The 14,748-nt window shown below is 33.6% G+C and overlaps 1 protein-coding gene across 1 annotated transcript in view; it reads left to right on the forward strand.

Moving 5' to 3' along the window:
- The window catches only part of LOC118184144 (uncharacterized), a 79,494-nt gene that overhangs the window by 42,460 nt on the left and 22,286 nt on the right, over positions 1-14,748 (forward strand). The window contains exons 7-8 of the mRNA XM_085815943.1: positions 2,151-2,352; positions 14,459-14,688. Of these exons, the coding sequence (XP_085672069.1) occupies positions 2,151-2,352; positions 14,459-14,688 (432 nt within the window). The remainder of the gene's footprint in view (positions 1-2,150; positions 2,353-14,458; positions 14,689-14,748) is intronic.

Raw genomic sequence — 14,748 nt, forward strand, 5'->3', positions numbered from 1 at the left:
TACAGTTAAAAAAAAAACTTTTATTGCCATACAGTTCATATATAGTTTGCATATAGTTGATAATAGTTTTTTAATAGGATATTGGTAAATGATTCTTAATAGTTCATTGGCAAAATTATTGCTGTTTTAGACAGCAAAAATAATTATAATAGATCATTGACATTAGTAATCGTACTAATTCATATATCTGTACTATTCATATATCTTAGATAGTAGACCAACTGTCATAATTATAATAGTCCATAATAGTTCCGTGAGGTAAAGTATGTTATATGTCCTGGATGTTTCTTCATGTCTTTCCTTGTACTTCCTGCTTCACTAATCTAATAATGCTTTGCTCACCCGGCGTCTTGTTTTGAGGGGGGGAGATGTAAAATATAAAAAAATATGATGGCTTTGCTTTTCATGAACACACAACCTTTAATTAATTTTCTGCAATTTAGGATCTTCCCCCTAGACCAGTACCTTCTAGAATTTGTTAGCCTATTATGTAACCGCTACTATAAATACTGAGTGCATGCCATTTTTCAGTCAGATTGCTTCCTAATCTCGCTGCTACAAGACTCTGCGCTGCCCTGTCCATCTTTTCTTCCTTTGTTAGAATTAGTTATGATGCATAAAGTTTAAATTCAATCATACTTAGTTAAAACCACTATTGATATGTAATTTAAAGAGTGCTATCTAAAAGGAAAATGATCTGCTAATTGGAGTAAACAAAAATGGGCAATTAAAAGCTAAATCAATTCTTGTCGTCTTGGGATATCCTCCTTACCACTCTGCGAAAAGCCATGCCTGAACTTTGATGCCGAGCTTCATGACTGCCAAAATGTCATATATGCTATAATAATATATATATGCTATAATAAATCTATACATTGACGACTCTTGGATTATTCATGTTAGAGATGAAACGACTACCACCGGTACATTCCAGTGTCAGCAAAACACAAACATAAGGAAATGTTTGTAGGACATAGTTTTGTGGGGAAATTTCTAACCCAGTTCCATCTGTTGCCCACACATCCCTCATATTTACATGAGATGACTTATGAACACAAAATATAAAAGACGTATAAAAGCACAAATTTCAATTAGAGTTGTGTGATGAGCATCTCTCTCTCTTTGAAAGTTGTCAGAAATAGATGCACTATAAATATTTGTATAACTGACAACTTTCAGCAACATTTGTTCACTTAGTAAAATCTCCCACAGTTGACTTGCAGTCCGTACATATTTCTCCTTACTGATGTTTCCAGGCAAGTTAGTAATAATATTATGAGCAGAAGTTCTAACATCAGCTATCTCAATTTCTTAATCATTATTATAAGAACTAAAAAGATCATTCACACACACATAATCTCACACACACACACACACATAATCACACACACACACACAAATATAACACAGTATATACTATATTCAAAAGATCTGTTCATATCTATATTCTACTATATTCAAAAGATCATCACTTTCGTCATCAGTTTCTTCAATGGATTCTTCACCAGTTGATACATCTTCTAATAATTTTTGCAAATGTAAAATTTCTTTCTTGTAGGATAAATTATGCTACATGTTGGCAGCTTTCTGTGCTACCACAAATGAACTACGTTAAGAATAGGTGCGCTGGGTCTGAAAGACCCCATCCGATCAAAACAAAACTTCGAATCAAATTTCTCGCAAAAAAATTTGGAAACATAAGGACATTTCCCTCAGAGGAGCCTACACTGAACCACAATCACTTGAGAAAAATAGGGGTGTTTTCAGAAAAGTTTCTTTAATCAGGTGGGTCCATTGGACACAACATGCATGCTCGCAGGTTAAAAAGTTTAATTACATTCTATCAACTCCATTATCTGCATTATGATTTCCCTCTTAATAGGGCTTTCTGCTTAAAACATTTTAACCCTTCTAGATTTTTTAAAAGTTTTGTTACAGGAATTCTATTATATATGCAATAGCATTGATGCCAGAATTAATGTTTTAATTGGTGTAATTGAAAGAATTTGAATTATTATATTTTACTGAATTGTTTTCATATGTGTACTTTGTATCATTTTATATAAAAATAATATTTCACTTTAATTTTTTGTCCCTTTTCTTTTTTCCCCCCTTTGTTGAATGAAACTAAAAAGTATTTTTTTCTTAAGACTTCTGAAGAAAAGGGCATTACTGAAATAACTGCTGCAGCTTGTCACCTTATTTTTGAATGGGCTGAAAAATTGTTAGGAATCAAATTCACATCTTTGAAAGAATTAGCTGCATATCTCCTGGAAAATATGTGTGTGGATAATCGATCTGTTGCGGCTTTTAAAATCTTGTTAGATTCTTCTCCTCAGCTTTTAGAAAAAGGTTTGTGTATCTTTTGTTCTTGAACATTTTATTTTGCTGTTATAATGTGTTATCACTTAAATAGTTTTATTTTTCACATCCCAGTGTTTGTTTAAATTTTATAAGTATTGACAATGTTTATTTATCTAAATTATTTATCAATGAAATGTTAATTTTTTCAAATAAAAAATACTGTTATTATTTGTTTTATGGTTTTGCTGAGTAATGGTTAATCAAACCTAATTACCAGATATACAAGGTGTGGCTATTAATTTCCGGGACTTCTCTAATAACACCAGAACAGATGATGTGAAAAACATAACCTTTTAATATATTTTGAAGTAATCCCCATCTTTAAACTTCTATGCTCTGCTGTATAAGTTGTGGAAACAACTTTTAAAGTCCTGTTTCGGAAGCCTCTTCAATGTCACGTTGCATGACAATGTCTGCCCCCGCATTGCATTGCCTGTGAAGAGGTTTTTGGCCAAGCATGAGGTCGTGAAACTGCATCATCTGCCATACTTCCTGACTTGGCCCCCGCAGACTTCTTTTTGTTTCCCAAACTCAAAACTGTGATCAAAGGAACAAGGTTTGTGGAAGTTGAAGACATCAAGAAGAACGTGACATCGACGTTGAAGAGCCTTCCGAAAGAGGGCTTTAAAAGTTGTTTCCACAGTTTATACAGCCAAGCATAGAAGTGTATTACGGCAGATAGGGATTACTTCGAAACATATTAAAAGGTTACGTTTTTCACATCATCTGTTCTGGTGTTATTAGAGCAGTCCTGGAAATTAATAGCCACACCTTGTATTATTTAAAGAATTGATATAACATAGAGAAAATGAGATAATGATTACAGAATTACAATGTAACTAAAACTAGCTTAGATGCTTGCACATCATTTTAATAAAAGTATTTGCCACTGTATTTTTCCTGATAGTAACAAATCAGTGCTTCAGCATGTGTTTTATATGTCTGTCCCAACTACAACTGTGTAATCAGGGCTTCAGCATGTGTTTTATATGTCTGTCCCAACTATAACTGTGTAGTAGTTGTAAAAAACAAGAACAACTATTTAATCATCATTGTACAACATTCCATCGCACCGATATTCATATATCAAACTGGCTTCTTGAATTAAAAGCTTAAGAACAATAGTCATTTCATTGTTGCCTCGCTATATGTTTTGGGGTTTTTCCTTTTTTCCTTAAAGGTTTGACTGAACTGATATTTACAGGCATTCAAATTAAGGGTCTAAGAGCAGAGGTGTGATAGATACCTATTTGTTATTAAGTTTGCTGGTGCTTGCTATCACAGAAGTGGATGGACTATTTTATTTTCAGTATTTCGTGCTGGTGGTTTTCAAAAAACGTAAACGTTTAGTGTCTCTTAAGTCGGGAAGTAAACTTGATATTTTGGAAAATAATTGAATTCAAAATGTTTCGTATTAATTTTTATCTAATATTATATATATAGGTGCGTGCATGTATGTATGTAATTTTTTAAAAAAAAAAAAGTAGCTTAAATGGAAGTTTACAATTCCTATCCCATAAAGGTCCTAACCATATTTTACCTTGAAGAAAGTCGTACCCAAAGGTAGTACATGAAAAATTAAAAATTTAAATATGAAAAGTATTGCATATAAAAATGATTAAAATTAAATACTAATCTCCTCAGTTCAACACTTCAAAGAGAACTTATCAAGGGTTTTGAAGCCCGGAACCAAGTTGATCAATAAGTTCCGAATACATGTTTTGTTCCTCTAAGAGATTAAAGATACAGGACCTTAAATTTTGAAATAAATTTTCAATTTAAAATAATTTTCAGTGGTTCTCAAATGCTCAGACCTTTTCCCTACTCGCATTTGTAATTCTTAACCCTTTGACGTGCGCGATATTATTTTTATAATTTTTTTAACTAAAAATTCTAGAAATTAAATATTATGATCCTAGAGACAAATAATATATGAATTAAAAAAAATCTACTCTTGCCCATTGTTTTGTGGGTGGTGGTCACACTGTGAAACCACCGCGCGTCTAGGACTTTGAAACTTACCTAGGTAGTAGGAAAAAAAACTTACCTTTTCCCGTGCTCCGATAATGAGGAAATTTATGAATTTAAAAAAAATGCATGTAAGAATTGCATAATATATATATTTTTTACATTATTTTACAAACTAAATCGTCAGAAAAAATTTAAAAATAAACATTTATGTAATTTTTCTATAGCAGTGAAAGTATAAGTACCTACATAATAAGAATGTTTGGCTACATGGATTAAAAAACTCAGTAAAATAAAGGATAAAAAAAAACTCAGTGTTTTTTTTTTTTTTTTTTTTTTTTTTTTTTTTTTTAATTTCAAAGAACAAATATTTTTTGTGACACTGTTCAAAGCATGTTTTGTCTTTTTGGTACATGCATAGACCCACATTGCACGTTTTGCACATGTATCTTCATCTATCATGTTTCTTCCTTGTGCTACAAAATGTACACTGATTGGATCTAAATTTCAGTGGTATATGTCCAGTGTTATTTAGTTTCTTTTCATCTGGCACATGAAATTTGTGGTTTTTTTATGTTAATGGAGGAGGGGGCTTGGTCTTTTTGGCTTTGGTACGGATCATAAGTTTCCCATTCATACTTATTTTATTCGTATTTTGTCTCAAAATATTCAGAAAATATTTTAAATTTAAATAAGACTTTACATGATTTATATTTTTAATTACATCAAATGATATTTACATTAAATTTAAACCACAGGAAATAATTTATAAAATCACAATACTAGCTTGAGGAGCAAGTATGTTGAGGTCAGAGAAAAGTCTCTGGAAAAGAAAGACCTTTTTACTGGGCAGGTGCATGTATTGTTTAGTAATGAAATAACTCTGTGATTTCAAAACCCCTTATCTATATCCGGGTAAAAATAAATATTCCTATTTGAGAAGCAAGCAAACGTCAATGTGAAGAGCAGTGGTTTCAAGGTGCGACCACCGAGCCTCTAGAACGTTGTGGCACAATGCTCTAGTGGGGCAGTGGTCGCGCCCTGAAACCACAAAGCAAATGCCATACATATAGAGGGTTTTTTTTATATATATATGCAGTTTAATTATTGCTATTTTTTATTGTTTATGATAGAAATCATGATGTGCGATGAATAACTTTTGATATTTAAAGTTGTTTATATTAATAAAAGGAAGTTACTTTGAAACTCATTGAAAACGAATTTTAAAAGGCGTCCGATTTGAAGTACTAAGACCTAAAACATGTATGATTCTGCAGTCATTTTGTGTTATTTATAGGTCAAAGATGAGTAATCAGTTGATTTTCACTCAACAGTTTCAGAAGGTTGAGAAGAAAAAAATTCGAAAATTCGTGGTTTCAGGGCGCGACCACCACGCGTCAAAGGGTTAAGACAGCAAAAATTACAGAACTCAAGTATGGATATATATATTTTTAGATGTGAGCATATATATATATATATATATATATAAATTTAACAAATATTCTCTATTCGTATATATATATATATATATATATAAATTGTAGAAAGCTCGCCAAATAGTTACCAGGAGCTGTGGCCCCAAGAAAAGTTCAAAACATTTTTTAAAAAAACAATGCCATCGAAGGGTGAATCTTTGGAAACTAGTAACGGCAAAAAATACAGTAGATACCTATCAGTGTGACAAGTGAAAAGTTAAAGCATAGTAAAACCAATCAATGGAACAAGTTAAAACATAAAACAAACATAAACATATAAAAATATAAAGCGGAAAATAGTAAATTAGCTGAACTCGAAATCCAACCTGGCTTTACAAGGGAAATTTCTAGTTGAACTTCGAATTAAGCTAATTCCATTACACGTTTCACCGAAACAGACAATTGAAACTTTTGCGTTACAAAATTTTAATTAAATAGACGAATTGTCTTAGAAAATTTAATAGTCTCAATTCTCTGTTCCAATTTCTCTACACATCCGCACAAAATGACACATTAAGGTGTTAAAAGATGTAAAAACAATTCCGATGTACAAGAATAAGATAAAAATAAAAATAAAAATTAAGATAAAAATAAATAGCAGTCTGCTATTAGTCAAAAAATACAATAATTTACGGGCTGGACCTGCAAGCTTAAAGAATTATACCTTTATAAATTTTAGAAATCTGAAATTAAATTGAAACGAAAACAAACACATTGGGTCTTGCTAAGACCAAGAAAAAATATTTTTATATGTTTATGTTGGTTTTATGTTTTAACTTGTTCCATCGATTGGTTTTACTATGTTTTAACTTTTCACTTGTCACATCGATAGGTATTTACTGTATTTTTTGCCGTTACTAGTTTCCAAAGATTAGTATTTTACTGTGTTTAATTTAACGTGTAGCATAATTTTTCACTCTTCAATGACATTGTTTTTTTTTTAAAAAATGTTTTGAACTTTTCTTGGAGCCACAGCTCCTGGTAACTTTTTGGCGAGCTTTCTACAATTTCTCATATCCTTAATTTTGCAGCATATTGCGCAAAAAATTATTTAAACCAAATTGGTCTTACGGTATTGTTAATTATATATATATATATATATATGCACACGTGCAATATTTGAAGGTGAATCGAATATAAACAAGCTTTTTGTTTAAACAAAATTTATTTTATAGGAAACATCTACCTTTCTACAAATTATTTTTCTAAATAATCTCCTCCTTTTATGATACATTTTCCCATTATTTTGGTAATTTTTTTATTCCGTTCTCCTAGAACAAAATTGGAGATGGGTATCTAACCAATTGTACATTAATGTTTCCACTTGATCATTGGTATCAAATCGCTTGCCTCCAAAAGTGCTTCTTTGAGAGGTTCAACCAGTGAAAATCACATAGCTGTAAGTTTTGGCTGAAGGTAGATATTCAAGTGCTTTCCATTGCCTTTCTGCCAGTTTCTGCTGTGTGGACTTTGGCATTCTTGTGAAGGATTAACACCTCACAGAAGAGACAATCTTGGCTTTCGAGTTGATACTGAAACCTAACTTCATTCAAGAGACCACAGTAGTAGGTTGCATTGATGGTCTAACATCCACGTAAATTCACCACTAAGACCCTCCTCCAATCCCAAAAAAACGTGGCCATCACGTTTTCCCTAGACAGTTGAGTTTCGGATTTCACATGGTTTTCTTCGCCTTTCCTTCTCTACTCCACGCTTGCACACTTTGATTGGAGGAGTGTAATGATGCACCTGTGTCACGTCACTGATGTCTGTTTTATGCAAAAAGGCTACCCGTTCTTCTTCAAAATGAATTTGAAGAAATAGAGAAATTCAAACTCGTGCAGCTTTTTGATCATCATTCAGCAACTTTGAAACCAGTAAGCTGAGACTTTTTTGATACCCAACTGCTTTCTAATGACTAATTAGACACTTCCATAGGTGTCGATCCAGTTCAATAAGCAATGTTTTTGTTAGCCACACTGGTGTGAGGATGACCAAAAAGATCTTGATTTGCAACACGTTCATAGCCTTGCTTGAATTCATTGCACAAAATTTTCACTCTTGACCATGAAAAGACAGCTTTCTCGAATTGTACTTGCAGTCTGGGGTAAATTTTACCTGGTTTCATGTTTTCATTGACGAGGAACTTTATGATTATGTGTTGCTCTATAGAGACAGGCATCCTTGTCTCACTCCTTGTAAGGCTACTAAATAAAGCATGGGGCAAGCTGGCTGCTGTGGCTTCTTTACTGTAGTTGACCTTGTCTAATGACTTCAGCTACCCAAACACATACCAATACCCATCCTGATTGTCAGCCGATAAAGGGTCATTCATATTTGATCGCCCTATGTGTATATGCACACTAGGGTGGATCGAAAAAGCTAAGAAACAAAGTTTTGAAATGCTTCAGTGGGGAAAGTTTTGGAAAGTCTCTATTGTAATGAGAAAAAAAAATCCACAGTAAGGAACTATATGAATCATATACTGTATGCATTCATGTATCAGTTTTACACTTTTCCTATATGAACCTCAACCTATTCAGGAACCAATACGGTGCTCCATCGATTGGAAATAACGTAATCTAATCTAAACAAAAGTTGTGACCTAGCACTCGCCATGCAAGATACAGTGGCGAGTCAGTTGTCTTTTAAAAGACAACATTCGACGACATTCGAATGAATCGACATCATTCGACGATACCTTGTAGAATTCCAAAGAATATTTTATAAATTGTATTTAACAGTAATTAGACATTCTCTCTTTTTAAAATATTCCAATATAATTCCCCAAAATTCAGCTAGAATGGAGAACAGAATACCTATGCCACATTTTATGTTCATCCAAAAATGACATGTATCGAACATGTTAGACGACAATGTGAGTTTTACTAAGTTTAGAATTGATGGCAAGAGAAAAAGAGTTTTGTTAGTGTGCAAGTATTATGTGTGAGGTGCGAGATCCGTAGAGTTTTGACATAACGAATTATCTGAGCACACATTTCTTCCAGTAAGTTGTAACGGTAGTAAAAAGTTTCTTTTCTTCTAAAAAAAGGCAGTTAGCATTTTTCATTTTTAGTTTTGTCCATCTAAATATTAGATACAATGGATATGGAATTCAATGATTCATCTGATGAATCTGTATGTTGGTCATAGTCCTCTGTGCATGTTAACCGCTTCGACATCTCACAATTGCGCCATTATTCGTGGAAAAGATGATAAATTAAAACTAGATACATTTTTTTTCTTACAATAGTGTGAAAAAGGGAGTTGATATATCTGACCAAATGTGTTCCTATTATAAATGTTTATGGAAAATGGTAAAATGGTATCGAAAAGTTGTCATAGAGCTAATATGCGGGACCTCTTTAGTAAATGCGTGGTACATCCACAAAAAGTGGGGGACCAAGCGTTACCACATTTTAAAATTTAGAGGAAAAAATTATTGATTATCTATTGAAGAGTGTTGAGAATCCCCCTAGTGAAGAATTAATAGTAAGTAGATGGAAATAATAATTTTTAAGTTCACACCAAGGATCCATAAGGAAGATGAGGAAAAGTTGTAAAGAGTGTTACAAATGCTTAACAAACTTTAAAGGTACACAGTATGCCCACAAACAAAACAAAAAAGTAATGACCTTTTGTAGCAGTTGTCCAGATAAGCCGGTACTTTGTTTAAAATGTTTTAAAAAATTGCATCAGTAACATAAGTAGTTATATTTTGTTATACTTAATGTATTGATTAAATTATAAGTTATGTATTTTGTGTTAAATTTTTGATTATAACGTAGAAATATTAATGCATATAATGTTAAATCAATAAAATTACATTTTGTACTACGTATTTTTTTATATACAAACATGGCCCATAGTGATCATGCTGCCGCATAGAACAATCTAGCATGGGGCACCGGTAGGTCAGACCGCCCCATGGAACAGACAAGCATGGGCCACCGATGGGTCATGCTGGCATCAACGTATTAATATCATCTTTACTTACGTTCCACAGCATAGGGGAAGGATTCACAACACAGTAATTTCAATGTAATCGGGAGCTTAAAAGATTTATCTTTGGTGGTATGAAATTGCTAACAGTCTTCTTCTTTCTGACAGTTTGTCTTGCTTTCGAGATACTTCTGTAACTGAGCTGTTGAATATGTTCTCTTTCATCGACAAGCATTGCCAACAAAACATTCTCTGAGTATAAGGATCGACATGTTGAACTAAATCATTAGATAAATCCCATGATGTTTGGATTGCTTGAAAGACATGTTTTGGTCTATGAGTAAAATATTTGTTAATATTTTATGGCAAACCACACAGGCATGTATGACTTTAAGGTGAAGCCAACTATTTTTTTTTTTTTTTTTTTTTTTTTTTTTTTAATGTTTCTTGATGGATCTGATAAGCTTATATATGCAACCCAAGGACTTGGTTGGCTGCAGTTTGTCATCTGGAATGGGACAAAGGACCAGGGTCCTGATTTGCCAAGTCATCTGGACAGTGTCCCAAGGCTATATATTTGAAATGTCCAACCTACTAAAAGATTTACTGCAGTTTGACTGTCGATATTTTGGAAAATGTGGTAAAAAGGAAGCTTATTAAAATGAAGGAGGCATATGCTCCACTGTAGGAGGCATTCTACGTGATTTTCTAGTGAGTTGATGATACCCTTTTCCATCCAGTGTTCGTTAGAGTGCCATCTCTCCCTACTACTTCTAGTTTTTCTAGTGAAATTGATAGTTCAGACAAATAAGGAATAATGTATCATTTGATAAAATTGAGGTAATTGTCCAATATAAGTTGATCCAGTTTCCTGGATAAGAGAATAGTGTTCTTTCACATTCCTGTGAAATTGCTTGGCATTTAATCTTTTGGTATCATCTTTTTATCTTCAAAGTATCATCTTTTCATCCATCCAAGAAAACACCCCAGTTTTTCTGAGGAGTCGTGAATTGACTTTTCAAATTTGTCCTAACATGACTCGTGTTTCTTCTTATTTTATACTTATCAACCACATAGGAAGAATTTATGTTGGTTATTATCTGAACTTCTCACAGAACACTTGATGCTGTAACAGCTATTGCCCAATCAGAAACTCTGTACCAATCACCATTTCATTGCACTTGCAAGTATATTGACTGAAAAGTGCGAATGATGAGAATTCTATTTAGCACTATTGCGTTAAGTAGAATCATTCACACTTTTCAGTATGTTCAGTCGATGTACTTAGTTTGTATGCATCTTCCTCATACCCCGGGTCCCCAGTAGAACTGTGTTTGTGATTTCCAATTTCTGAGTACTTTTCTGTTTTTGAAAACTTCTTTGCCACTTAGTGCTGGCTGAAATCGCGATCTTTCTGCTTGACCTTCAAATTTTTTTGTAACTGTCTTGTCAATAGATCCAATTTTCTCCAAATTATTATTCCTTTGAAGAAACTTGAACTTCAACTTCTGAACAGGAATTTTTTTTTTTTTGCTCTGTCACATAAGCATTTAATTAGAATTACACATTGACATGCATCTAGTGTTTTTCAGTATGTACAGTTCAGTATCATTGTGCATTTTTAAACAGCAACTTCAGCAAGTGATCTAGCTTTAAACTTAAAGATACTTAGATGTTTATTTGTGTTATACTGGGTTTCTACTGCACTGTGGCAGTACTTCCCAGTAGCATGAGAGATGTCTCGAAGGAACATGGCATTAAAGGTAAATCATGTAGCTTCTGTAGCAGGAAATCATTAGAAGAGGCTAAAAGGGGGGAAGAGAGGAGCGATGCAAGGTCCTTGCACGTGTCGCCATCTGGTGATCTGGTGGCAATGGCTGTGGTAGGAGAAGAGCTGGAAATTAATATGTGGAAAGCCGGGCTCAGGAGCTGGCGAATCAGGAGGCAGCTTGGCGATTGAGTGTAGTATCACGGACCTGGGAGAGGTGTCGTCAAATATGGCGGTAAAGGGTGACAGAGTCAGAATCATTGGCGAGTGATGAAAAATATTATACTTGCTGAAATAATGCAGGTAAAAATTTTAACTGACATCAAAATAATTTTCATAATCTTGTAGGTAGGTCCCTTTGAGTCATGTGCAAGTGAAGTTGTAATATTTTCACAAAATTTTTACGGCTGGGCCTCGAACCGTGGATCTCTTGGACTGTAGATATGCGCTTTACCGCAGGGCTAGGCTTCTGTTCGTTAAGCTTGCAGGAAATTGAAGTCCTTTCATATGTGAAAAGATGATTTCCTGTGGATAAGAGTCCAGGTGAAGTTAAATGTTTGCGTTGATCATATTGATGATATGTGCAGCGTACGGTCTATTAAAGTAATCTTCTTTGAGTTTTTCATAAGCTAGGATGTTCGAAAAGTTTGCGTGGCTGTTTGTTGTAGCTTTTTTGAAGAAATTTGCATTTAGTCTGTTTATAAAGTCCTGAATATATTCAATGCGGAGATCATGGTGAAGGTTTTTGTTTCAAAGAAAGAAGGGCACTCCAGTAACTAACCTGAGAACTTTGTTTTGTACTATTTGCAGCTTTTCTATCTCTGATTTCTTGGCGTTTGCCCATACAGGGGAAGCGTAGGTGAGGATCGGACAAATTATTGAAGTGAAGATTTTCTTCTTTTTTGAGAGTGTGAGTCCGGAAGAGTTTGATGAAAGACAGTAAAGTTTTCTGATAATTCTGAATGTTTTTCCCTTGACTTCGTTGATATGGTTAGACCAGGTGAAAGTTCTGTTGAATGTAATACCTAGGTATTTTGCCTTAGTTGCTATGGGGATTCGTTGGTCGAAGAGAGAAACCGAGCTGGTGATTCTGTCTTTATGCTTATATTTTCGAATCAGTAGTATTTCAGATTTTTCAGAATTGATATTTGTTATCCAATTGGTACACCATGTTTCGATAGTAGACATTTTTTTTTGTGGAGCTTGAAGATGGCTTGATTAGGACGGCGGGATTTTTGAATTAGAGCTGTGTCATCAGCATAACAGGCAAGAAGAAAGTTATGATCTGTTTCAAACTTTGGAAAATCGTGAACATAGATTAAATAGAGAACAGGACCAAGGATACTGCTCTGTGCAATGCCTCCTCGGATGGGGTGGGATTTAGAGATGTAATCAGCTTGCTTGACAGAGAAGGTTCTTTGATCCAGGAAAGATTTTAAGATGAGAATCAGCTCTCGGGGAATCTGCTGTTGAATTAATTTGTAAATAAGTCCCTCATGCCAAACGTGGTGAAAAGCTTTAGCCATGTCTAGCATGAGGAAGGCAAGACTAAGTTTGTTTTTAATTGCGGAGCCAATAAATTCAGAGATTCTAATTAACTGGTCAACTGTTGAAAGTCCTCTCCGGAAGCCATACTGTTCATTCGATAGAAATTCCAGATGCGGTTGGAGTCGTTTCAGGATTATTTTTTCTAAGATCTTCCCGGGTGATGAAAGTAGACTGATTTATCTATAGCTTGAGAGTTTGTCAGGTGGTTTCTTCGGTTTTTGTAAAACAAAAATGCAGTCGTGTTTCCAGATGACTAGGAAGTAAGAGTGTGTTAGGCAAGCATTGTTACAGACATTATTTCAGGTCATGAATAGACCCTACTGAATGACTTAGTCTTCTAACCTACCTTTAAGTATCTTTCATGACTTCCTTATTCGAGTATAGGAATCATGATATACATTAATAAGCTTTATAATTTGGCAGTCAGACAACAAAGAAATGGATGCTTTATCATGCAAACATTTAATTTGTTTGGCTACTGCAGATGCTACTTTAGAGAAATTAAAATTTTTGTTGGTTGTCATGAGTGATAAATTGCATCTCTCTTCAAAACAACACCTAAAAACACATTCATGTGTTGGCATTTATTTTGGAGGAAGCTTCATGATTCACCAAATATAGGGCAATAAAACTTCTGTCTGTAGTCAGCAATCACACTCCTAGTTATTATATTTAGTGACTCATTCATCATTAGCTAATGTAGAAATTTAAACAAACGTAATACAAATGGTGCACAGCTCACACATTACAAACTGGACAAAATCATTTATCACTCGACAGTGAAAAAAACTGAAGTGAAGCTTATCGTGGAGTGGGGAAGCAAGAGTTGGCGTGTGGGGATTGTGGTGGAATAGGGAGCAATGGTTTAGTCTATGTAGCTCAGTCCAGTTCAGTGTGTTTCAAGGGAGTTCTGGGTCAATTTGTTCTAGCAAGACAAGGGGGAAGAGTTGGACAGCGCAAACTACAAAAAATTTGTAAATTTCCGTTTTTTTAAGACATTGTGCAAATGGAAAAAATTACTTTATTGATCTGCATTTTTAATTTAAAAGTTTTAACTAATTTAAAAAATTTACAAAAAAAAAAAAGGATGCATCTTTTTTATAAACTTTAAGTATGATGTGCGAATGGAAGATGTTAACTGATTTAATTTTTTTTATATAATATTTTTCTTAGTATTACAATAGGAAACTCTTCTGCACTAAAGCATTCCAAAACATTTTTCCCCTTACCCACCCTAACACACTTAACTACTGTTAAGTTTTTGATAATTTATTTATTTTTGTATCTTACTTATTTCTGGAGATGTAATAGTTGGCAACAGTTTTAAGTATGAAATAAATTATGATTACATTTACTCGAAAAGTCTTATAATTATTATATTTTCTCTTTTAAGGTTTATCAAATTGTGAAGGGGTAGTAAAGAAGAGTGAAGCTCAGATTCATTTGCAACGCAAAATTCAGGAAAAAGAATTAATCAAAGAGCAAAAAAAGAAATTACAGGAGCATCGAAGCAATTTAGTTGGCTTAAGTAAAGGCAAAAGCTCTGCCTTGAAGAAAAAAGGCCTAAAATCAAAGAAAACAAGATTAATGTCATTACCTGCAGACTTGCCAAATTTTTCCTTAGTAAGTAATTTTTATTTAATATTAATATATTATGAGTAGCTTTTTTATAAATTAAGAAAG

This window comes from Stegodyphus dumicola, chromosome 4 (assembly GCF_044657685.1).
Source record: "Stegodyphus dumicola isolate Sdum_Otavi_A_Nest chromosome 4, ASM4465768v1".
Taxonomy (NCBI): domain Eukaryota; kingdom Metazoa; phylum Arthropoda; class Arachnida; order Araneae; family Eresidae; genus Stegodyphus; species Stegodyphus dumicola.